Genomic DNA, 24798 nt, shown 5'->3' with positions numbered 1-24798 from the left:
TAGCATGTGATTAGAGAGTCATTATGAGCTGCTCAGCGCCCCACCGTCCCGCTCGTTTGGAGCCACGGTGTCAAGTGAGAGAGCTACAGAAACCACACACACACACACACACACACACACACAGACACACGCTGTGTCCTGACAGTGTTTGATTTCTCCTCCTCAGGAACCCAGGCGGACGGGGCTTACAGGAGTCGTTGGAGAGTCGTGCTGGGATTCAACCCTGTGAGTCCAAATCTTCTTCGCTTTGATTGGACGTAAAAAACGTGAAACATTTTATTTCCACGTTTCTTTTTGCTCGGAACAAATAACATTTGTGCATATTTTCATCAAATCTGTGTGTGCAATGTCACGTTTATATCGCATCAACAGAAATCTATTTAAAACTTTTCAGTGTTTCTAAAGAGTTTTTCTCATTAATTAAAATTATGTGTGTGTGTTAATTCATCCATGAATGTCTGTATATCATATTTATTCACAGTAGGAAGTGTGTGTGTGTGTGTGTGTGTGTGTGTGTGTGTGTGTGTGTGTGTGCTGCATAATTAGTCAGAAAACATCTTATTAAAAAATTTAAAAAGAACAAAGTGGTGATTTTTTTTTTTTTTTTTACAACAATTAACAAAATCCAAGTTGGCTGTTAACTGTGTGTGTGTGTGTGTGTGTATGTGTGTGTGTGTGTGTGTGTGTGTGTGTGTGTGTGTGTGTGTCAGGCTGGTCATTGTGCTCAGCTGGAGGAGGCGGAGCTTATCCTTATGGCAGCAGCCTCCCGCTGACGTCACATCATCACCACGGTTACAAACACCATGGTTACCCGGGGCGACACACACCTTACCCCCCCGCCTACCTGCCGCACCGCTCACACCCGTCAGGTGAGGTCAGGTGACTCTTTCAGGCAAACACACATCTACAAACACACATATGAAGTATGAAAACAGACATTTCTGTACATATCTGCAGCAATACTTGCTGTGTATTTACACTGTGTACTGTGTGTACTGTGTGTACTGTGGTTAAGAATCAGGATTTACCTCCATGTTTACTTCCTGTTTACTTCCTGTTCTGTCAGTTTGTCTGTCTGATGGTGTTCAGGTGTTGTCAGACGGATGGAGCAGCTCCTCCCCTCGTCCCGCCTCCTCCTCTTCCTCTGTGTCCTCCTCCTCCTCTCTTCCCCTCACCAGCAGTGCTTCTTCCTCACAGCCGCCTCCTCCTCCTCCTCACACCTCCAGGTGAGCCTCACATGGTGACAGGAAGTCCAGGTAGAACTGAAACCTGCTGCTCAGAGAGGTGACTTTGTATGTGTGTGTGTGTGTGTGTGTGTGTGTGTGTTCAGTCAGTATCCCTGCCTGTGGACGGTTGGATGCAGTGAGCTAAGCCCCTCCCACTCGCCATGCCCCGCTCTCCACGGACCAATCAGCAGCGAGAGCCTCATGCAGCCTCCCAGTCACGGCCGAGTGGGCGGTGCTGGATGGCCACCTGGCCCCACCCACTCGTTCTGAGGAGGGACGTGATTGGCTGAATGGAAGTGATCGCTCTGACTGCTGCTGCTGGTCACCAGTATGTACCAGTACCTGTTTGTACACACCAGTAGCCTCAGGCGATGGTGTATTCTGGTTGATACGAGTTACTTTTGTTCAACGTACTGGTTTGCACAAGCTGCTAACTGACGCCAACTGGTCTCTACTGGGGACAATTTGCACCTGCAGTGCTTCACAGCTCTGATGGCTACTGGTGAGTGTTCGTACATACTGGTATCTGCTGGTGGCTCCCTGTAAGTACTGGAGTTTATTGTTCTGTACTGGTACCTTTATCCACTGATGGTCTCATCCTTCTACTGGGGCTACCAGTACGTACTGGAGACTAACTGCACGTACTGGTCGCCCCTGTTTTCTACATGCACGTACTACAAGTACTGGTACATACTGCACAGCTGGTGGCCACCTGTGAGTACTGGTAGCCCATTGTACATACTGGTAGGCAACCTAGAAGTGCTGGTGGTGTATTTTGCAAACTGGTTGTTACTGGTATCCACTGGTGGCGTAGTAGACTCAGGTGGCCACTGCTGAGACCCGAAGGGAACTTCATGCAGGTGCCTGGTATCTACCAGCGGCTAATGGAGCTACGTGTGGCTGCAGGTGGCTTCTGGCAGCCAGCAGCGATCAATAACAGCTAATAGCTACTTTTCCCAGCTCACATCTGATTGGTGGAAACCACTGATACGTGCTGGTAACCTTTGGCTGCCAGTGGCTTGTTAAGCTGTGAGTTCTGTGTAGATGATCATTTTATTTCAATGAACACAGAGAATGAGTGTCAGAGTTAAAAACAGACAGGTCTCAGCTCTGGGAGCTTTTCCTTCCCTTCGCTCAGTTGTGGTGAACATCACGGTCACATGACCTACCCACCTAAAGCCACATGCATGTTATCGTTGTTGGTGTTCTGGCGCCCCCTGGTGTCAAGTTATGGCCACCAGCTGGTCTGCAGCACAGAAAATAATATTTGATTGATATTTATTTAGTTTTAATCACAGCAACGATGTAAAAAGTACTTCCTGTCCAGTTTTCTTTCAGCTGCTGTGTTGATCGTCTCGTTGTTTCTCTGCTTCTGTCGTTGAAAAGCAGAAAAATGTTTAAAACGAAAAAAAGAAAATGTTCAGTTTCACGTCCTGAATTGTCGTTCTGCTCTTTGTTGTTTCATGGCTGAGACGGAAAGAGAGATGCTGACTGTCAACCTGCTCTGTGTCAATAAAGCTTTAAAGGACGTTTGCTTGTCTTTCCTTTGTTTCTGCAGAGCTGCTTTAACTGAAAAGAAGAAACATCAGTCTGAACATGTCGAAGCTAATCAATCATAATTGTCCTTTGAAGTGAAAATGATCAGATTTGAGTCTTTTCGTGTGAAATGACGTCATGTTGTGGACGTAAATGATGTTCTGTGAATTTCTGTGTGCTGTATGTTTGTTCTAGTCCACAGGTGTCTCTCAGCAAAGTCGCCTGTTTGGATTCAATAAAATGATGATGATGATGCTGATGATGAGGACACTTTTCATTTCATGTTTTATCTTGACACAAAGTAATTTTCCTCTTTAAATCTGTGAAGTGTTCGATGGCGTTTGACCAGCAGGTGTCTCCACTGAGGCTGAACGTTTAAAACCAGCTTCAGGCTGAGCTAAAACTGAAGCTCAGATCACTGAAATCTCACTTTGAAATAATCTGAACTGTTGACAGAAAACTGCAGAGGAAGAAGTTTGAATGAGCAGAGTGTGAAGAAGCGTTTCATTCAAAAAGACCTTTATTGATCTCTCAGTCCAGCTCGATCGGTTTTGTTTGACCTTTAAAGCAGAAACAGACAAACTGAGGAAAACGCTCAGAGACCAGAGCTGGTTTGATGGTTTGATGGTTTCCAGAAAAAAATCACATCAAAGTTCATGGAAACGTCTTCCTGGATTAAAACTCCTCTGAGCCCTGAAGCTCCGTCTGGAAACACTGACGCCGACTCTCAAACTGCTCAACAGTCACATGTCAACAAACACCTGGAGTCCTTCATCACTTATCATCCTCCTCCCCCTCCCCCTCCTCCCGGGCGTTGCAGCGGCTGCAGTGCCTCCTGAAGCCTCCCAGGAAGTGAGACCTGAAGCAGCAGAAGGGGCAGGCGTAGCGTCCGGGCCGATGAGCCGCCCTGACGTGCTGCTGCAGCCGGCTGGGCAGGAAGAAGGAGCGTTTGCAGTCTTTGCAGCTGTAGGGACGCTCCACGTCGTGGCTGCGCACCACGTGACTGATGGCGAAACCTGCAAGGACGCGCACAGGGACAGGTGAACCCACAGGTGAGACACAGCTTCAGCTTTAAGAAGGTGAAGCTCCAACACAGACGAGCGTTTGGCAACAACATCAGTGGCGGACTGCGTTTATGTGACAGTCAGTCAGTTTAAAAACAAGATTGAAGAGTTTAAAATGTGTTTCGTTCTAAATGAAATGAGCAGTTTAGAAAAGTTCAGCTGAAAGCATCAATCGATCGATCAGTTTGACACAAAATCAATCGTTTCAATCAGAGTTTGAATCATTTCAGATGCAAAAACATTTCAGGATTCCTGTTTCTCACACATGAGCGTTTGCTGCTTAACTCTGTCAGCAGGCCAGCTGCATTGTGGGTAATGTAGGCGTGGGGTTTTGGCAGGATGAAGAGTGTGTGGATGAAGACATGAAGATCTCTGGTTCTGCTGCTTTTCTTTAAACTGACTGTTATCAAATAAATCTGTGGACGACTTTTTGACCCTTTAAGAACTTCACGTTTCCGTGTGAGACACGTGGACAGCTGGGAGGCGTTGGACATGTTGGACACCTACAGAAACACCACGATGGATGGCGGTACCTTTGAGTTTGGTCTTCCAGCCGCAGATCAGACAGACGAAGCGGTTGGAGCTGAAGCGGACCACTTTGGCCGTGGCCTCCATTTCCTCCTTCAGCAGCTCCCCGCTCAGCCCGGCCGCTGCCTCCTCCTCCTCCGGCCCGCTGGTCTGGGTGTGTTTGGCAGTGGCGGCGTCCCGTCTGATGGCCTGGGTGGCGTACGCTTTGGGGATGTTGTGCTTATGCACCACGTGGTTGATCCCCAGACCTTTCAGCTTGTTCTTCCAGCCGCAGATCAGGCAGCGGTAACCGGCGCCGTCTCCATTGTGCCCCTCCCTTTCCTCCTCCTCGCAGCCCCTCTTTCTTTTCAGAGTGTCCTTCTTTCTCTCCTCCTCTCCTTCCTCCTCCTCTCCCACCTTCTCCTCCCCCCTCTCGCTCCCGTCGTCTCCTCCTCCCGCCTCCCTCTCGTCCATGCAGTGTTTGGAGATGATGTGCTTGTACAGCTTGGTGAAGTCTCGGCTGGTGTAGAAGCAGTCGGAGCAGTGGAACAGCCGGGCGGTGCTCTGGTACATCAAGATGTTCCCGAGGCGACCGACCGCCACGTCGTCCAGGCAGGTGGGGTGAGACGCCGCCATGTGGGACAGCTGGTGGGCGTGGCTCTTGGAGAAATGGCCGCAGAGGGGGCACTGGAGGTGAGCCGCGACGCCGCCGCCCACTTCACCGCGAGTCTGAACGATGACAGACATGGCCGCTTCTACAGAGGCTGGACAGAAATGAATAAAGGTTCACACATTCAAAAACAGGTGGTCAGAATGTGAACATGGCAGCAGCAGAAATAATAATCCGTCAGTTCATTGGTGAGTGAGGTTCTTTTCCTCTAACAAAGCTACGACACTCTGATCAATGCAGATCATTGACCTGATCGATGGTGTAGAACCTCAGAGGTGTTCTTTGGCTCCTGGTTCCCAGCTGACTCGGACAGATCCAGCAGAGCCTCTGCACCTTCTCGCCGTCTTTGCTGGTCTTCTGTGGACGCCATCCTCTCCTCTTCATCATGACCCAGCTTCACTGTCGGAGCCCAGTCCACAGACTGAGTGTCCTTCAACGCACTCGGGCAGCCTAAAGACAACTACACTGTCAAAACACTTCAGCTCAGAGTTAGCTACCTTTCATTTACAGGACGACAAACTCCAACAGAGCAGACCAGAAACAAGAACTCTGACGTTACAGTCAGGAAACAGTTAGCCTGCTAGCTAGCTGCTAAACTTACCTTTAACGAAGTGGTCACTGCACACGCGAGCATTATCCGACTCAGCTCCTTTCGATCGCGGACAAATGTTCTCCAGCCATTTTTTCCGCCGTTTTTCGGTCAGTGTCTTGCATTTATCTCCCTTATGAACAACAACTTTTGGTACTCGATAAAAGCTCCGCGTTTTTTCGCGGTTTGATCGATTTGAGCAACCGTTAACGACGCAAAACATCGGCATTTTGAGCGTGTTTACGGTGCTTCCGTAACAGACTGTCACGTCCTGCCCTCCATCTGCAATTCGCGCCTCAACAAAACAGGGACGTGACGTCATATGCAAAGAAGCGATAGAAAAGACGTGCCATCCACCCGGAAGTACCCCGGTCTGCGGCGTTTTAAAGTCTCTAAAATGTTTTTTGTTAGTATAAAAGAAGTCAAATTTAGGCAAATCAAATGAACAAAAACATGGAATCAGTTGCAGTATTCATCTTGTTTTCTTAAATTGTGAAAGAAAACTCCAGTCGAAAATGTATTCATTCATCGAACCACCGGAAGCCGACCAGACCAACCCGGAAGTTTTTGAGTCGTGTTGAGCATGGTGTGCGTAACCGCAAAACAGTCCGGGTTTGTCTTTGAATGAACCGACTCCGGATGATTTAATCTCGATTAAAGATTAAATTTAAAGGTGTGTGGTTGGATTTGTTTTTTATGTTCATGAGAGATTTTGTTTTGCGTTTGAAGCCTTAAAACTGCGATTTAACGCCTGTTTTTAACCTGAAGAGGAAGATTAACGCGTTCGTTAGCATGTTAGCTGTTGCTCTGTTAAATTTGAATGAGCAGAATTAAAACCTGACACTTCTTCCTTTTGAAATTAAAACTTTGTACATACAGCTGTAACGATTAATAGATCATTCTTAAATTTGGATGACAAATCGATTTTTTTCATGGATTTTCCCGAAATTCTTCAGCATCTGTAACGTTAATGTGAAGATTTTATGTCTGACAAAATTAATTCTCTGCCGATAGCTGAAGTGTTTTCTGCTGACCGCATTTTAAGGTGGAAATGAGAAGTTTGTTCCTGTTCATGTGTGTTTTCAGGTTGACGTGCCTGCCATGGCTCACATCACTATCAACCAGTACCTGCAACAGGTAACCTCCGACCTCTTGTACAATCTGGTGACTAATAGTAGCTGCTAGCTTACTGCTAATGACAGAATTATACTGTACTGGTTACTCCCTGTCAGTAGTGGACTGGTGATGACCACGTGACCACCAGGGGTATTCAGATCTACACTCAGACTGGTGGAGTCATTGCCTTCTTCTTCGTTGGTGCTTTTCTCCTGCAGGTTTATGAGGCCATCGACAACCATGAGGGCTCGTTCTGTGCTGAGCTGCTCTCCTTCAAACACCCGCACGTCGCCAACCCACGTCTCCAGGTGAGGCTCCGTCCACTCAGGTAGACGCACAGCGCACGGCTGGGATACGGCCTCACCCCTCTGTGTGTGTGTGTGTGTGTGTGTGTGTGTGTGTGTGTGTGTGTGTGTGTGTGTGTGTGTGTTTCAGCTGGCCAGTCCTGAAGAAAAATGTCAGCAGCTACTGGAGCCGCCGTACGATGAGATGGTCGCAGCCCACCTCAGGTAGGACAGCCAGCCATCCATCAGAGGTCAATCAGATCAGTGATTGTTGATTATTTGGATGAGAGAGGTGGTCAGTGAAAGTCATTGCGCCTGAACAAACGCACACCCCTGCATTGATTGGATGATGTGGGGCCTCAGCCTCACCTGACAGGAAGCTTCAGTGGAACAGCTTATCAGATATTACCCTTCACACCTGGACTGTGTGTTTGTGTTCCAGGTGCACTTATGCGGTGGCCAATCATGACTTTGTTGAAGCCTACAAGTTCCAAACCCTCGTCGTCCAATATCCTTCATGAAGAAATCACACACACACACACACACACACACACAATGAAATAAACACAGTGTGACTGTGAAACATGTGATGCTGCTTAAATCAATCATCAATAATCGATCAGCGTCGATCCTTGACCTCTCACGTCCTTCCTGAGGGCCTTCCAGTCCCATAAAGAAGAGAACTGGTGAGTAAACACAGATGTTCATGCCAGAGGTATATTAGCTTAGCTTAGCACAAAGACTGGAAGCAGGTGGAAACTGTTAGCTTTGCTGTGGCTCTCTGCAGGATGATGAGTGTGTGTTGGTTTGTGCTTTCAGGGCTCTGCCGGTGATGTTCGCCGTCACGCTGGATCTCAGGATATTTGCCAACAATGTCAGAGGCTTGTGTGAAATAATGATGAAGATGATGATGATGATGATGATAATGATTGAAGAGAGCTGGGGTTGAGCTGTGTATGTGTGTGTTCAGGCCGAGCAGCAGTTGCAGAAGAAGGGCAAAGGTCAGCCGGGCGAGATGTTGGAGAAAGCAGCAGAGCAGCTGATGAGCTGCTTCAGAGTGTGTGCCAGCGACAAGTCAGTACACACACACACACACACACACACACACACACACACACACACACTTGTCTTTATGCTCCCTCCCTCTTTTATCACCACCAACTGCGGTTTTTGTCCCTGGCCTCCTCTTTGTTTGTTGTGGTAAACCTCATCGTCCTCCTTCTTCGTCGCTGTGCTCGTCTTTCAGCCGTGCGGGGATCGACGACTCGAAGAAGTGGGGGATGATGTTTCTGAGCAACCAGCTCTTCAAGATCTACTTCAAGGTCTGAACTGAGTCTGATTCCTCCTCAAATCAACGTCTGCCTTGTTGTTGATGTTGTCTCAGTGTTCGCTTCATTTGTCACATCTTGATTTTTCGATGTGTTTGCGATCATCAGATCAATAAGCTGCACCTGTGCAAGCCTCTGATCAGAGCCATCGACAGCTCCAACCTGAAGAACGACTACAGTCCAGCTCAGAAGGTCACCTACAAATACTACGTGGGCCGCAAAGCCATGTTCGACAGCGACTTCAAGCCCGGTAACGCTCGCCACGCTGCAGCGGTGGTACTACTGCAGTACTTCACAGTATTTCCATGTACTGCTGAACTTTCTGTGCTGATGGCTCTGAATGACAAACAGTGTAAACATCAGGAAGCTTTCTGTTTATTTGGTGTTTATCCGACAGCCTCGGGTGTGTTTGTCATGTGATTGTGTCTCTGCAGCGGAGGAGTTCCTCTCGTACGCCTTCCATCACTGCCATCACTCCAGTCAGAAGAACAAGAGGATGATCCTCATCTACCTGCTGCCCGTCAAGATGCTGCTGGTGAGAAACTCAGCTCCTCACATTTGAACCAGTCGGTTAAATCCGATCCCAGTGCTCCCAGTGTGACTGCAGGTTGTTGCTGGTGTTTCAGGGTCACATGCCGACTCATCAGCTGCTGAAGAAATACGACCTCATGCAGTTTTCCGACGTCACCAAAGCTGTGAGGTAAGAGGATGCGGTGAGGCAGGAAGTGACATCACGCCGTCAGGTGTACTCGCCGCTGAACCGTGTCTGTGTCTCAGTGAAGGAAACCTGCTGCTGCTGAACGAGGCGCTGTCCAAACACGAGACCTTCTTCATCCGCTGCGGCATCTTCCTCATCCTGGAGAAGCTCAAGATCATCACCTACAGGAACCTCTTCAAGAAAGTGTGAGTTCAGCTGCACGCCGGTGTCCCCGGTGGACCCTTTCACCTGTCATTTGTTGTTACCGTGAGTTTGAGCCCCGGGTGAGCTCCGCTGGCTTCTGTCCGCAGGTATCTGCTGCTCAGGACTCACCAGCTGCCGCTCGACGCCTTCCTGGTGGCTCTGAGGATGATGCAGCTGGAGGACGTGGACATCGACGAGGTGCAGTGTATCCTGGCCAACCTCATCTACATGGTGAGGTCACACACACGTCCAGGTGTTCACCTGGTTCACGACAGGAAGTGGACCGACGTTCACCTCTTCTTCTTCTTCTGTGTTTTCTGCTTCTCAGGGTCACATCAAAGGTTACATCTCCCACCAGCACCAGAAGCTTGTGGTCAGCAAACAGAACCCGTTCCCTCCTCTCTCCTCTGTCTCCTAGACTACGTTACCCACAATCCCCTCTGGCCGTGACGCTCTACAGGAAAACTTTTTCTATTCAATTCATCCTTTTTTTATTTTGTACTGTAAAAAGTTGTTGAATAAAACAGATTTTGGTTTGTACAGTGTGTGATTGATTATTGAACCAAACTTCTCTTTATTGATACAGTCTGTGTTCCTGGAGGCTTTGGATAGTGCATTGTGGGTATTGAAGTCTTTATTTCAGGTGGTTAATGTATTTGCTCAAAAACACTTTTTGTTTTTCAGCACTTTAATTCATGACAAACGTAAATTTGTAGATTTTACACACTGGACCTTTAAAAAATGACAGATTTGAGTTTTATACATTTGGTCTCATCAGTTCAGTTTGGATCCTTGTGACATATAACGTTAAAACAGGAAGTAAAGTTTCCCGTGACACTGCATTTTTACTTCCATCATTTGGAAGTTTTCACTTCCAAACAGGAAGTTGGGCAGAATCAAACACGCTGTGAGATCATTCCAAACTGTAAATCCCTCTGATGCTCTCGAACGCTCGGTAGAAACCAGACCACCAGGACCAGACCCTCGAGACACTGGAACCACAAGCATTGACCAATAAACCGCAAGCACATGACAGCACACACGACACAACGCACATCAAGATTCGTCGGTTTGAGGCGACGCCTCTGAATGTCCTGATTCGGGGACGTCCCTCATACGAACACCATCAATAACCGTCGACATTATTTTGTCCATTGAAGACATTTTGAGTTAACAGAAGGTTTGATGATGAAGAGACTTTTAAAGATGGTGGCGTTGTTAGCGATTCTCGGGATACTGCGCGACTTGGGGGGTCATGTGATCCTCGGCGGTCTCCAGCCTCGGTTTGATCCAGCCCAGGTAGCGGGAAAGTTTGGTGAACACCAGACCGCTGCCGTCACAGCCTGCGGACGACGACATCAGCAGCCCGGTCAGAAACGCCGTCTCTCGGTCCACGGTGGCGACGGGCATCCCGGGCAGCAGAGCGCCACACGGGCTGGTTTCTGAGCTCCTGTGCTTTTGAATCTTTGAACTTTCATTCGTTTCTGCTCCACTCGGCGTCAGCGATGTTCCATTCTGACTGTTTGGGGTTTGATTCTGGTTCTCACCCTCTGCTGCTCCACCCGGCCTCTCCTGGACTCCATTTTGGTTCCCTGGATGTCCGATCCACCCCCCCGCCGCTCCGCTCCCCCTACTCATGCAGAACATTTTGTTGCTGAGCGAATGCGAGACGTTCAGCTGATGCCGACACTCGTCTAACGTCATGTAGACCAGCTCCTGGGTCCGCCCGTCCCCCGGTCTCTCAGTGATGCCCGTCCTCCCAGAATGCATCAGGATGTTTTCGCTGAAGTCCCTGGTGGGCAGGCAGAGGTGGATGAGGGAGGGGCTGAAAGTCAGGGGGCGGGACAGCTCGATGAGGGCGAGGTCGTTGTCGAGGTGATGTGTATGGAAACGTTCATGGATGTACAGCGCCCGGACGGGGACGAGCGTCTTCCCGTCACCTGGAAACGAGAGACGAGACGTGTAAACGGTGACATGTTTGTGAAGCTCAGACTCTGAAAATAAACGTGTAAAGTGTTTGGTGAATTCAGTTCAGACCAGCGAGCACATAGAAGTTTGAGGGTCGGAGGTCAGGTTCCAGGAGGAGGCAGCGGGCGGCGGTCAGGACGGAGAATCGACCCAGCACCACGCCACCACACACCTCCACCTGTCTGCTGTTCAGCAGAGACACCTGGAGACAAAGACACCTGATCAGTCCTGAAGATTGATGATTGATTAAAGAAGATGGCTGGGGAGCTGATGCTGCACTCTGATTGGCTGACGGCATCTTACCTGCCAGGGACATTTTCCATGGAGACACGTGGCCACTGTCGCGTTGAACTTTTCGGGAAGTCTTCCACAGGGAAACGACACTGAGGACACACAGAGTGGCTGTTAACCAGTTTGAACTGGTTGGGTAAACGTGTTGTTGTTGGTGTTTATGGGGGGGGTTTGTCAGACCTTCAGGCACGCAGCTCCGTCCGTCGGCCTGTAGCTTGAATCCCGACATGCAGGAGCAGGTGAAGGTGTTGTAGGACGCCGTGCACAGCTGGTGACAAGCTTGAGGACCTTCTGTGGGACACTCGGAGTTTTCTGAAACAGACGTAAAGTCATGAGGGAGAAGACAAGCTTCTGGCCCCCCTCAGTGGGGGGGGGGGCGTGGTCAGCTGAGCTATGGGCGTGGTCCAACCTGTTGTGGCGGTTTGTGCTGCCGAGGGTGGCTTTCCTTGGCCCAGTGCTCCCAGTTCACATGCCGGTCCATGATGGGGGGCGGGGCAGGAGCAGTGGAACCCCCCCACCTTGTCGGTGCAGTTCCCTCCGTGGAGGCAGGGGTTCGGCTCGCACTGGTTCCCATCTGCTCAGAGAACAGCTGATCAATCAGACTGATGGGACTGGCTGAACCCAGTTTGAGTTATAATGATAATAAAAGTGAAGTTTGTTTAGTTTCACCGATAAAAACAGAAATTTAAAGCTGCGGTGAAGGAAACTGACCGTAGTAAACAGTCCAGAACGCCATCTGTGGAGAAGAAACACAAAACAGTTTCCTGCTTTTCAGTTTTTTTTTCAGTTTCGAGTCTAAATTTCTCATAACAGCCACAGAACATCAGAACTATCGTCCCTGGTGAGAATCTGACCGTCGTGTCGGTGTCCTCGAAGTACTCGCGGGCCTCCTCGTAGCTGCACAGCTCCTCGTAACACTCCCGCTCCAGGTTCCCCTGCAGGATCTCCTCCACCAGGAACAGGTTGGCCCGTTTGGACCTCAGGAACACATCGTGGGCCCCCGGAGCCCCGAACACTGCAGGGACAAGACCGACCGATGAAGGAGCAGAACCTGAGCCCACACAGGAAGACCACATCCTTTCAAAGTGGATATACGAGGTTTCCACTGGACAGGAAAGTCACTAGTAACTAAAGTTATCGGTGTGTGAAGTCGTTGGTCTGAGATGCAGTTGGCGATGAATTGAAACAACAATAAAATCTAATCTGAGTCTTTAATGCTGAAGAACCACGTTTTGCTTCAAACTGAGTGATTATCAGACAGTTAACATCAGCTTAACGTGTTTTTGTCCCAAACAGACCACCGTACATGTCCAGTGGATTCAGGAACATTTGAAGGTTTAACCTCTAATATCAGCTGTTTGATCGGTTTCCTGCCTGATTGATCAGTTAGGATCTGATCAACATCTGTTAGTCGACACGGTGAAATCGACGGCGACACAAAGTAAAAGACCACCAAGGGTCAAAGGTCAGAGGTCAGAGGTCTTACCTTGTCCTTGGACGAGGAGCTGAACGAAGCAGCCGAGGAGGAAGAGAAGTAGAACAGACGCTCGACAACAAGCCGACATGATGCTGACCGCCATGACACTGACTCCACTGCAACCACACACACACACACACACACCCACACACACATAAATACACACCGATGAGTCACAGCTGATTCATTGAACCAGAAACATGACGGGAACTTAAACCTGTGCGTTACAGTAACGTGTGTGTTTGGAAAGCTGGAGATGTGTTTTCTCGTCAGAGTGAGACCTCGTTTCATTCGCACATTTTACAAACTGTGATCTTTAAAACTCGTCAGGTTTCCCTGCACAGCTCACTCTGTTCCTGGAAAGAGTTAAAGGATTCTGGGTAAACGGCGCATTCCCTCCGTGGACTCTGGTCTGTCCTCAAAACTCACAAAACAAGCAGCCGGGCCGACCTCTGGAACGCCAACGTCCAGCGGCGAGTTTATTCAAGGCAAACAAGGACGGATTTCATCACCGCCATTAATATTTAAAATGATACTGATGAAGAAACATAAAGATGGACGCCGCGCCGGGTCAAGTTTTATTCTCTGCTTCCACATTAATTCTCCTGAGCAGTAAATCTGCTGATCCTTGCTGCCATGTTAGCAGCTCTGTAAGGACGAACCACATGCTAACATCAGCATGCTAACACGCGCACAATGCTAACATGTGATGTTTAGCAGAAAGCACAAAGTCCAGCTGAGGCTGATGGGAATGTCTTTAGTTCTGCAGGTCAGAAACCGAAGAACTGGACACATGAAACTGACCTGACGATGGCGCGAGATGAAGAGTAAATGTTGTTTTGTTTCATGACTGTCAACCTAATTTTTCAGTTAACTGACTCATTAACTAATTGAATCTTTGAAATGTTAGAAAATGATAAATTCCCAGAGCTCAATTTTATGTCTTCAATTTGCTTTTTTTTGTTTTTGGTTCAAACAGCAGAGAAAGAGTTCATAAAACGAAGAAAAGCAGAAAATCTGAGACTTCTGGAAAGCTGAATTATACTGATTCTTTTTCTGATTATTGATTCCTCAATAACTCTCCTTAATGACACCAAAAATGTTTGCATCAGACTTTTAATATATTTTTTATTTGCTCAAAAAGCTCATTTCTGGCAGTGACTCAAAAACACAGGAAAACAGACATTGGTCCACACAGGTTTAATTATTTCCCAGTTCCTCCTGCTGCAAACTTTTAATAAAACTGAACCACAAACAGCAAATCAAGCTGCTTTAGGTCGCTAATGTCGTAGCATCTCGCAGCTAAAGAGGCAGATGTTTTGCTCAGGAGCTGGTGGAGACCTAAACAGAGCTAAAAGAGAGGGGAGCTGCGGACACACACATCACTCCAGTGGGATGATTGTGTCGCTCTGTGGCTGCTGATGTGGAAGTCGGCTGCCATTAGCTAACATGTTAGCCACAGCTACTTTACAAGCTGTCAGATGTTGTGTTTTCAGTTTGTTCTGCTGCCCCCAAGTGGACAAAAAATGAATTAATGCAGCTTTTAGAGTATTGCCTATAAAAACGGGGGTAAATGTTGTCAAATTATGAAGAGTTTCTGTGGCTGAAAAGTGCCCGTGAAGAAGTCTCAAGCATGAAATCGCTGATTACATGAGAGGCACAAATGAGATCTGCTGTCTCACAGGAAGAGCCTCTTGATTGGCCCGTGGTGCCTCTTCATCCTGCCACCGCTCGGCTCTTTTGGCACCAGTTTGTCGATGCCGTCACGGATCCAGCGGATGTACTTGGACACCTGGGTGTAGATGCCGTATTTGCCTTTGCGTGCGCAGCCTTCGCCCCAGCTCACAATGCCGGTGACAAAGTAGGTGTTGCGGTAGCGCGTGACGTGCGGCCCGCCACTGTCCCCTTGGCAGGCATCCTTGGCTATTAGGTCATAGCCAGCGCAGAACATGCGAGTGGAGATGCGCAGCTGGGTGGACTCCATGCAGGTCAGGCGATCCACGTAGGGGATGGTGAGGCGCTGCAAGATGGTGGACGGCTGCCGACCCTCCCCGAGACGACCAAAACCGCTGACCATGCCTTCCGGCTGCCGCATCAGCACCTGCAGCAGGAAGTAAGACAGGAGGATGCTGCTGTCTGTAACTTCATATTTACCGTGCAGACATGACTGTGGACAGTTTAAAGTCATGTAAAGTTCACCTTTTCAGCAAACTCGGCCTCAGGTAGGCAGGCGGGCAGGATGAACCTGCTGAACTTGATAGGCTTGGTCAACTTGATGAGTGCGATGTCGTTGTGGTAGGTCTCCGGCTTGTACCTATTGTGGGTGATAATAGTTTCCACGTAGTGGGTGGCCTCGTTGCCGTGATTAACCAACACGTCAAACTCACCTGAATGAACAGAAATAGCAAGTTTAGTCACACAGTTTCTGTATTAACTGGACAATTACTGAAAACTTCAGATCACACATGGACTCATAATTATGAGACGCTCCGACATAAACATCTGCACTGGACCAGTCTCACTCACCGAGCCTGACGTACATGTAGCGTGTTTGGTTCATGCAGTGGGCGGCGGTCAGGATGACGTATTCGTTGAGAATGGTTCCTCCGCAGAACCCACGGTCCTCCTCATTCAGGAGGAGAGCCTGCAAGACGAGATGGGACAAAAAACTGTTGTCAGTGTAGACACAATAATGGACACCCAGGTGTCTATGAAGGGACAATTATGGACTTCCAAGCTTCACAGGTATCATTTCATTTAAGTTTGATTTGAAACTCTACCTGCCACGGGCATTCTCCTGGGGGACAGTCCTCTCCGTTGACGATGCGGGTCATACCCGCGATTTGAGAGGTGAGTAATTCCTCGAGAGCCATGTAAGGCGTCTTAATGCTGCTGCTGTTGTCAGATGAGGACCCTAAGAGGTCATCAGTGTCCGGGACAGACGTTAGCTCGGTGGAGTTGATGCTGGTGTTCAGGTCCACCCCGTCTGACCCGGGAGCATTGTTCTCTGTTGTGTTCTCCCGTTCATACCTGAAAACAGTCCGGATGTTTTCGGTGATGATGGCACCACATTTGAAGGTCTCTGCAAGAGGTCGTGTGAATTTTAGAGGTCAGGATTTTTACACCAAAACGTTTCTGAAAAAAAAAAACAAAAAATTGATTCTGAAAACCGAGCAATGCCGATTAGATTCTGATAGTTCTCATGTGTAAAGCCAAGAGTTGCAGCATTATCATGCATTTGGTAATGTTCACCAGTCATTAGACCTCACCGCCCTTTAATAGGTGGAAATATTATTTATCTTATGCCTCATTCTCAAAGTCTCGTCAGTCTTTCTCACCATTGGAGTGGCACATTTTGTCATCTGATGCCAGGAAGTATCCGTCAGCACAGGAGCACTGAACATTTCCTTGGACAACGTTGCAGAAGTGTTCGCAACCACCATTCTTGTTCTCACAGAGCTCGGGAATAACTGCAGAGACACAGGAAACACTGTGAAGACCGGGGATAGGCGTTCTGACGACCCACCAGGTAGATTAACCCTCTGTGACGCGATGGTTCTATACCAATTTCACAGTTGAAGCCCTGGTATCCGGCCTGGCAGTAACAGTCGTAGCTACCAATTCCGTCTTTGCAAAGTCCTCCATGTGCGCAGGGCATCGACTCGCATGCGTCGCCATCTGCAGGACAAACAGCAGGTTTTTGATGAGACCCTCTGGACATACAGCAGAAAGCCTCAAATATGCACAAACTCTGACATGCCGCAGTGAAAATCAGCCAATCGGAGATATAATTCAGTACCTGGTTTCATTACTGTATTTCAGGCTTTAGTCTTAAAGGTCAACAACACTGAACAAATGCCTTACCAACGTATTTGGCCCAGAATTCATCCTGCAAATAAGAAAAACAGAATGAAATAATTCAAAACAACATCATAGCCAATCAGCATGCCTCAGTGACGAAAGGTAAATCAGTTTAAGTTTAAGGTGAAACCTGAACCTGAAACATCAGCCAAAACTCTTCTTTGCATGTTGGATCTTGTTTGCTAGCAAAGCAAAACCAAAAATGGCTCCAATGCTGACTGCGTCTTCTTTTTATATTACTGTTTCTTCACTTGGTCAGTAAAGAAAATGCAAATGTAAATCGGACGTTGGAGCTGTTGGTTGTTTATACATATTTTTCCCTATTGATGGAGCTAAGCTAGGACTTGTCATCTAACCCTGGGTAGACGTGTTGTGATGGATTTTGTCTGACAGTGGTGTTTTGGTGCGTCGCTGCAGGAGGTTCATACAGTTTTCTCAGCGTTTTCGAAGATCTCTCGCGCCTCCTCCCAGCTGCAGCGCTCCTCCACGCACTCCCTCTCCATGTTGCCTTGTTTAACCTCCTCTAAAAAGCTGTTGGCTCGTCTCCGCCGGGTCAACACCTGACTGGCCTCCTTCCCATCCAAGAAGACTGATGAGACAACAGAAATGTGGAACAATGGAAACTCATGCGTTACATGACATAAAAAAACTGCTAGCATGCTAACATGGTTAACCAAGATGGTGAAAATGGTAAACATTACACCTGCGAAACATTAGCATGTTCCTATTGTAATTGTGAGCATGTTAGCATGCTGATGTTAGCATGCTGATGATAGCATGCTTGTGTATATATATTTAAATTGTTATATTTTGTGCTCTTATTTTAGTAGATGTGTCATACACCAATTTCACCACAACAAATTCCTCGTATGTGTAAAATCATACTTGGCAATCAAGCTTTTTCTGATTCTGATTCTGATTCTGATTGTTAAAATTTGGATTACTAACTCAGATCAGAGCAAAAGCCATGTTTCTTTGTGCCATTTAATGAACTCACTGATGTTTTGAGGGACGATCTATGACATAAGAATATGTTTGACTCATGGGATAGAATGATCAAAACTTCATGTTCTAAAAATAATAGCAGTAAAATGAAATCTAAAAATTGAAGGAAATCCAAAATCTGTGTGATGCGTCTGAGTATCCTCGTGTGATGTCACTTGAGTCAGTGTCAGTTGGTGCTGAGGACTAATATGAAGCTAATTTTCTGATTTGAAAACAGACAGAAAGGACCAATCACGGCCCAGCAGGTGGTTTGTTTGTCCAGTGAGACGTAAGAAGGGTTTCATGTTGGTGTCTGAGTGAAGGAAAGAGCTGTCAATCATCAAGAATCAAAAATATGTTGACACACATACACAACGTACTGAACACACAAAATGGAACAAGGTCACGTGTCACCTGTCAGCCGCCAGTCAACACACAACCCCCACCACTGCCACCACCACCCAAAACACACTGTCAACAAGGTGGTGCGTCTGCTTTAACTCCACAATCCCCCCCCCCCCCATCCCTGACAGTCTAGATTTTAGCCAACGTACCTGCGTGAGCGGTGGCCAGGTGGAGCAGCAGGAGGCCGAGGGACAGTCGGTGAAACCAGAACATGGCCCCGGATGGGTGGTGAGCTGGGCTGGAAAGATCTCCGTCTGCTGAGTGGAAGTAATGGAGTCTGAGTGTGGAGAGAGGGAGAGAAGGAGGGGTGGTAGAGAGGCCAGTGACCTGCATGAAGAGAGAGAGAGCGAGGGGGGAGGAAGAGGAGTGGACATGTTGAAACAGCACCGATCGGACCGGGCGGGGCTTCGCTTTGGACGTCCCGCCGAGACACGAGCTGAAAAATGTTCTGAAAAACTGCGTCCATAACAACGAGAGGCCGTCCCAGAATGCATTGCTGGAAGAAACAAATCAGACTGATGGAGGGATGAAGTCAGAGTTTTCCATCAACTAACTTTCTGCGAATACTTGAAGCTCACGCAATCGAGCGTCAGCACGACGTCAGGGTGGAATGTTACTCAGTAAATTTACTCAACTACAAATGTTTATGTATATGTACTCGACTGTATACTTCTACTTCACTACATCTCAGACAGAAATATTGTACTTTTGTCACAAACCTGGCTCGCGGCCATGACAAGGGAAAAGACAACAAAAGGCTGGCACGTCCATGTTTTATTGTAAATCAACAATAATCCAAAAGAAATGGGATGTTTTCCAATCAGTGTTATCGGTTGTGCTCATGTGGTTGCACAGATGTGGTGTTGTGCAGTAAAGTAAGCCAAAGTTAAACAAAACCAAAGCGGTGCAAGCATCGTCAGGGTCTGAGAGAGAGAGCTGGGCCTTTTATATCCTGTGGAGCCCTGAGCCCAGGTGCTCTCAATAACCACAATCAGGTCCTCCTGGTCGCCACTGCAATCAGCTCCCACCTCAGAGACGACACAGTTAGTCACACCACACAGACATACAGGGGACATCACACTTTTCGTGTCACTACGCTTATCTGACCTTGAGTTACTGGTTACTTTACAAGCTCTGATTTTATACACCAACCATGAAAAACTTGATTAAAACACGCCCAAACCAACTGAACCAAAAAACAGAAGTCAATTGATCAGTTTGTTTGGCTAATCATCAAAAAAATGAATCAGCGACTGTGTTGTTAATAGATGAATGGTTCAAGTCATTTTTAAAGCAAAGGAACGTCATATTTCCATCGTGTTTTCCCTCGTTTGAGCTCTTTTAATCACCTTGTTAGCGATGGCGTCACGTCAGGAAACTCGGAAATTGAAAGCAGTTTTATAGACATTGACAGGAAGCAGTTTGTCCTCCAAACAGTCTTTGATGGAGACATTTATTGACATTTTCTTTTGCAGTCTTATTTTGGAAATTCATGTAAAATCGCTGCTCAGTTTGGATGGAAAGTTGACGACAGAAAGAGCTCGATGGTCGGAGGATCTCTCAGACGTTAAACCTCCTTCACATGCTTGTACGAGGGTGGAATTCATTTCCTGAAATGTTGCCTGATTTCTTCTGGCAGCGCCTCAGAGGGGGGGAGGTGGGGGAGGGGATTTACAGTAAATGAGGATTTTCAAACTCTGACTCATCGCTGAGGCCGACGAGGTCGACTCCTTTTTTACTACTGAACATGTTCAACACCACTTCCTGCACTGCAGCCAATCAGCTCAGGGGGCCGGGTTGTGAGTGTCCAAACTGATCAATATTTACTCTGTGGACTGAAACAGTGATCAGCTGCTGCCCCTCAACCACCACTGAAGAAGTATTCAGTCTTTATACTTCAGTAAAAGTAGAAATACCACTATTTAAAGAAGTCCTGCATATATGAATGTACTTAAAGTACTACATTACTCAACATGTAAGCAGTATTTTAAAATAGCAGCCGACTGCTGTTCAGCTAGTTTTATATACTTTTGTGCAGTTTAATTTAACAATAGCTTTTTATTTTATTTGCTCATTATAAGTTTTTAAAATCTCCATCTGCAAAGTACATCTGCCAGATTAATGATGTGAAGTAAATGAAGATCCACTGCTTCTCAATCAGTGACGTTTATTCAGCATCTCATGACGATCAGTACGTCATCCATCAGCCCCGATCATGAATAAAGAGACCCCATTGATTTGTCACATTACAACTTTAAAAACATGAAATGTCTCATGAATTAAATCTTCAGAGTAGAAAACAGCTGCAGTTCGATCCTAAAAATCCTAAAAGATCTTTAATTAAACTTGTTTCTGCTCCAACATGTCAAACGCTGTCACTGCGGCGTTCTCTGTCGGCTTCTCATTGGCTGTCGTCATGACGCCCTCCACCCAGTCCACGAAGTTGGCCATGTTGCTGTACACCCCATAATACCCCGGGAGCGGACAGCCCCGCCCCCAGCCGACCACACCCGTCAGGAAGTGGGTGGAGCCATAGAGCGTGACCAGGGGGCCGCCGTCATCGCCGCGGCAGCTCTGCTGACCGCCCTCCAGGTATCCTGCACACAGCATGTTCTCAGTGAAGTTGAACTGGGCTCTCTGGGAGCACTGGGAGTTCTGGATGATGGGGACTGAAAATTTGCGGAGGAAGGGGGACACCGGGGCAGCGACCGCAGCGCCGTGCTCCTCATTGCCCCCCACAGTCCTCTTTCCCCAGCCGGACACGGTGTGGTAGCGGACCAGCAGGAGCTCCCGCTCGGCCAAGTCTTTGGTCGGCAGGCAGACGGGGATGGCGTGACGGTTCAAGGTGACGGATCGACTCAGCCGCAGCAGGGCGACGTCGCTGTCGCCCGTCTCTGCCACGTAGCCTTCATGTGCGACCACCATGGACACGGGTATCCTCTGCTCTGTGCCCTCATCCACATCCAGGTTGTGTTCCCCTGGAAATGGAGAAGACACCGTGAGGAGACAGCTTCACAGTCAGTCCACAGCCACACTCAACATCTACAATTCAGAAGACAACAACAACAACAACAACAACAACAACAACAACAACAACAACAACAACAACGGCGACTTCACGTGTGAAAGTTCTGTCAGAAACAGAAGAGACAACAAATATAGGATGTTTACATTTGACGCTACAGAAGAAATGATTTGATTAATCTGACAGTGATTTAGAAGCTGAACTGAACATGAAGCACCGATTGCTTACCTGCCACCACGGTCAGGTTTTGGGGGTTGTTGCCATGGATACAGTGGGCAGCAGTGATGACCCAGTCTGGATCGACAAGAACGCCTCCACAGTGACTGGATCCATGCAACTGAATCAGAACCTGATCAGCAGATAGACAGACAGAGATAGAACCAACCCCTTCAGGTTCTGGACTGAGTCCACTGTACAGGCAACATGTTGGTCCAGATCAACACCTTTCGGCCACATGTCTGTTGAATTTGTTTTGTATCACTGCAGGGTTTACCTGCCAAGGACAGTCTCCTTTGGGACAGTGATTTGCTCCCACCAGCCGGGTCTGACCCACAACACTCTGGTCCATGTCTGGTTCCTGTGGAGCCAGCTGACCACACGGATATTCCACTGTCACACAGGAAGAACACGAGTCAGCCCTGGTTCCACCAGATCACTGAACCTCACTGATCACATGAACTTCATGTGTAACTGAAGGATTCAACATGCGGTCAGGAGTAATACTTACAGGTTATGACAGTAAATGCAAGTACAAGTAGTAGTTAGGTGGTATTTGTACCCTGAGCAACACACTGTCGTCCGTCTGCTCCCAGTTTGTATCCGTCAGCGCAGAAACACTTCCTGGTGTCTCCTGAGCCATCACAGAAGTGCTGACACTGTCCGTTCTGGAAAAGACACTTCAGGAGGTCTTCGACCACTGAGGAGTGTCGAGGTAACGTTATTCAAACGTAGTATTATGACATTTAGATTAGAAGTAAAATGGCCTAATCTGCAGTACGAGTGTGGAGCTGCATCCATGAGCCTCCTTCATCCATCATTTGTCTTACTCGTCTCACAGTATTGTCCTCCAAACCCCTCGGGACAGTAACACTGGACGGAGGTCCCCATGCGGACGCATGTCCCATTGTTCTGACATGGGTCGGGCATGCAGCGGTCACGACCTGATAAAAATAATCAGAACACTGAAGTGTCATGACATAAAAACACACTGTATCTAAACTGTGTGACGAGATGCAGTGCAGGCAACAAAAGAATGAGGATCAATACGATTTAATCACAGTCAGACTAATCAATACACTGATCACAGCGTGTCAAGACAAATGGACATCACACAGCGTGAAACTCGTGACAGTGGTTTTTTTTTGTCATCAGTGAAGGTTTGTTTAATGAAACTGTGACATCAATCAGCTCGTTCCACTCAGAACTTTATGCTGATGCAACACAAATACGTTTTGTGCTCAACAGGAAAATCAAGAAGTGTCTTTATACCCAAAACCAAACAAGGATTTGGTCTGAACAAAAGTGAAAGTGGCCAAAATGAAAGGCGTTACTCACGTTCATACGTCAGCCAGAATTGCTTCTGCAAGGACAAAACAATTTTAACATAAAGAATTTTTACATTTCTGTCCAATTAATTATTAATAATAAGCAAGTTTCACCATTTGACATCTTAGGAAAAATGCCACCGAAGTAGTGCCACCAAAATCTGTGTCTCCAGTAGGTAGTTCAATCGAGTGAGGATGCTAACATGCTAACAGTTTAGCACATTCAGGTGTTTTTGTGTTTGTTTTTCAAACTTAGTTTCAGTTTCTACTCGAAAGATAAAATGAGAAAGCTGCACACCGAAAACTCCAATAAAATCAATTCTTTAAACTTCTAAAGAACAACGGTTCATGAAAACATCGCTAAATATGCTAACAGTAATGCTAGCGGGTCTTTGGCAGTTTGTGCTCAGCGAACAGAGAAACAAGAGAAAATTTAGTTTTTTAGCGACGCACAACAGAAGATGCTTTTAGTGTAACTGGTGTTGTTTATGCAGGAAGTGAGAGAAAGCTAAAGCTAACATTTCTACACAGCAGAATTTAGCCACGAGAAATCTCACGACCGTGAATTCAGTTTTATGCAAAGATATATCTGATGCAATCCAATTTTGTATCATGTTTAACAAAGAATTAGATATTTTTTATCAAAAAATGTCTCAAAAGTTTTAACCTTCAGAGTTTATCAATGTTGCACAGATTTCGTACAGTTTCGTTCGGATACGTTCGTTTAGAGACGCCTACGTTCCTACACTTTAAAGATGTCAGCGACGGTGAAAGCTCTCACCGTCTTGTCGTCGTCTTCAAAAACTTCTCGTGCCTCTTCGTAGTCGCAGATCTCCTCGATGCATTCCCTCTCCAGGTTTCCTTGTTGCATCTCTTCCAGGAAGCCGCTGTTTGCTCGCCGCCATCTCTGCAGCACCGCGTTCGCCTCGCGCCTCTCGACGAACACTGAAACAAAGGATGAAACACATGTAGAAGCGCTGGAGGGTGGATGCATGAAGAAACTTCATGAATAAATAATGAATTTTAATTGTTAATTAGAGTCCTGGATGCTGCTGCACATCAGGCGCTCCTTAGGATGCACCTTTAAAGTCATTTTTATGGCCATGTCTTAATTGCTACTGTCTAACTTCACTTTTTGACCAAACTAAACAGACCTGCAGCAGCAGCGATGCCTGAAAGCAGAATCCAGACGGTGCAGCAGCTCCTCGGCAGCATGATGTGTTCAAAGTGTGTCAGCAAAACAGGACAAAGAGGGCTTTTAGGAGAGGTGGGACGTTTTCAGTCCACGCCCACCGAGCCTCGGACCCTTGGAGTCAGCTTTTTAACCTGGTCAGTAAACACATCTGCATTTTTAGGTCCTACTGACTGATTATTATGTGCAGCTCAGTGAAAAATAACAGAATCACAGCTGGAAGTAGTACTCACAGCACCAACACAACCATCTGAAAGTACTCCATTAAAGTCTGCATTCAAAATACTAATTAAGCAGAAGTACAGAAATACTGTGAGCTTCATGTAGTTAAAGTATCAGCAGGAAAAGTACACAAGTACTATCAGCTTCATGTAGTTAGTAGGAGTACTCATTCTGCAGTAAAATGTCTGTGGGAAATAATATTATTGAATCATTAGTGCTGATTCAGTTTTCCATTTGTTTAAAGTATAAATGAGATTAAAATGGAAAAACTTCAGTCAGGACCTCAAAACTGCACTTAGATCAAGTACAGCAGTGGAGTAAATGTACACGTGACACTCTCCTTGGACTTTATGAACATATTGTGTGTATGAATGATGAAATCATGCAAAACACACACACACACACACACACACACACACACACACACACACACACACACACAGGTATTTACACAATTGCGAAATGGGCAAGCAGACTTAAAACTGTGAGCGTGCAGTTCACACACACGGAAACAAGAGGAAACACATGAACTGACTGTTGAAGCATCAGCACACAAACCCTGACAAACAATAAAACAGCACTATTCTCTGTTTTATTCGTACAAAATA

General features: G+C 47.1%; 4 protein-coding genes across 4 annotated transcripts in view; 2 read left to right on the top strand and 2 right to left on the bottom strand.

Moving 5' to 3' along the window:
• LOC143316158 (T-box transcription factor TBX19-like) overlaps positions 1–1806 on the top strand; it is a 7126-nt gene extending 5320 nt beyond the window's left edge. Inside the window, exons 5-8 of the mRNA XM_076723915.1 lie at positions 167–225; positions 711–869; positions 1067–1226; positions 1331–1806. Of these exons, the coding sequence (XP_076580030.1) occupies positions 167–225; positions 711–869; positions 1067–1226; positions 1331–1496 (544 nt within the window). The 3' untranslated portion in view covers positions 1497–1806. The remainder of the gene's footprint in view (positions 1–166; positions 226–710; positions 870–1066; positions 1227–1330) is intronic.
• A 1461-nt stretch (positions 1807–3267) lies between these two features.
• Positions 3268–6160, bottom strand: LOC143316188 (uncharacterized). The gene is made up of 4 exons (XM_076723968.1): positions 5605–6160; positions 5253–5453; positions 4360–5097; positions 3268–3778 (listed from the first exon to the last, which is right to left on the bottom strand). The coding sequence occupies exons 1-4, from the start codon at positions 5912–5914 to the stop codon at positions 3537–3539; spliced, it is 1491 nt and encodes a 496-aa protein (XP_076580083.1). The 5' UTR covers positions 5915–6160; the 3' UTR covers positions 3268–3536.
• A 1-nt stretch (position 6161) lies between these two features.
• On the top strand, positions 6162–9761 carry pcid2 (PCI domain containing 2). Its single transcript, XM_076723967.1, has 15 exons — positions 6162–6265; positions 6679–6729; positions 6927–7016; positions 7144–7217; positions 7435–7500; positions 7637–7678; positions 7812–7866; positions 7963–8066; positions 8239–8314; positions 8429–8570; positions 8755–8855; positions 8947–9020; positions 9098–9223; positions 9329–9452; positions 9550–9761. Exons 2-15 carry the CDS (start codon positions 6694–6696, stop codon positions 9637–9639), a joined length of 1200 nt encoding a protein of 399 aa, XP_076580082.1. The 5' UTR covers positions 6162–6265; positions 6679–6693; the 3' UTR covers positions 9640–9761.
• Positions 9762–10439: 678 nt separating this feature from the next.
• On the bottom strand, positions 10440–23991 carry LOC143315679 (uncharacterized). The gene is made up of 17 exons (XM_076723005.1): positions 23931–23991; positions 23558–23721; positions 16822–16846; positions 16522–16635; positions 16296–16427; positions 15738–16039; positions 15484–15601; positions 15157–15344; positions 14640–15058; positions 13662–13720; positions 12335–12531; positions 12192–12216; positions 11890–12054; positions 11661–11792; positions 11493–11572; positions 11259–11391; positions 10440–11161 (listed from the first exon to the last, which is right to left on the bottom strand). The coding sequence occupies exons 1-17, from the start codon at positions 23989–23991 to the stop codon at positions 10440–10442; spliced, it is 3036 nt and encodes a 1011-aa protein (XP_076579120.1).
• Positions 23992–24798: the final 807 nt, after the last annotated feature.

This window comes from Chaetodon auriga, chromosome 23 (assembly GCF_051107435.1).
Source record: "Chaetodon auriga isolate fChaAug3 chromosome 23, fChaAug3.hap1, whole genome shotgun sequence".
NCBI lineage: Eukaryota > Metazoa > Chordata > Actinopteri > Chaetodontiformes > Chaetodontidae > Chaetodon > Chaetodon auriga.
This window is presented reverse-complemented; position numbering and strand designations above follow the sequence as displayed.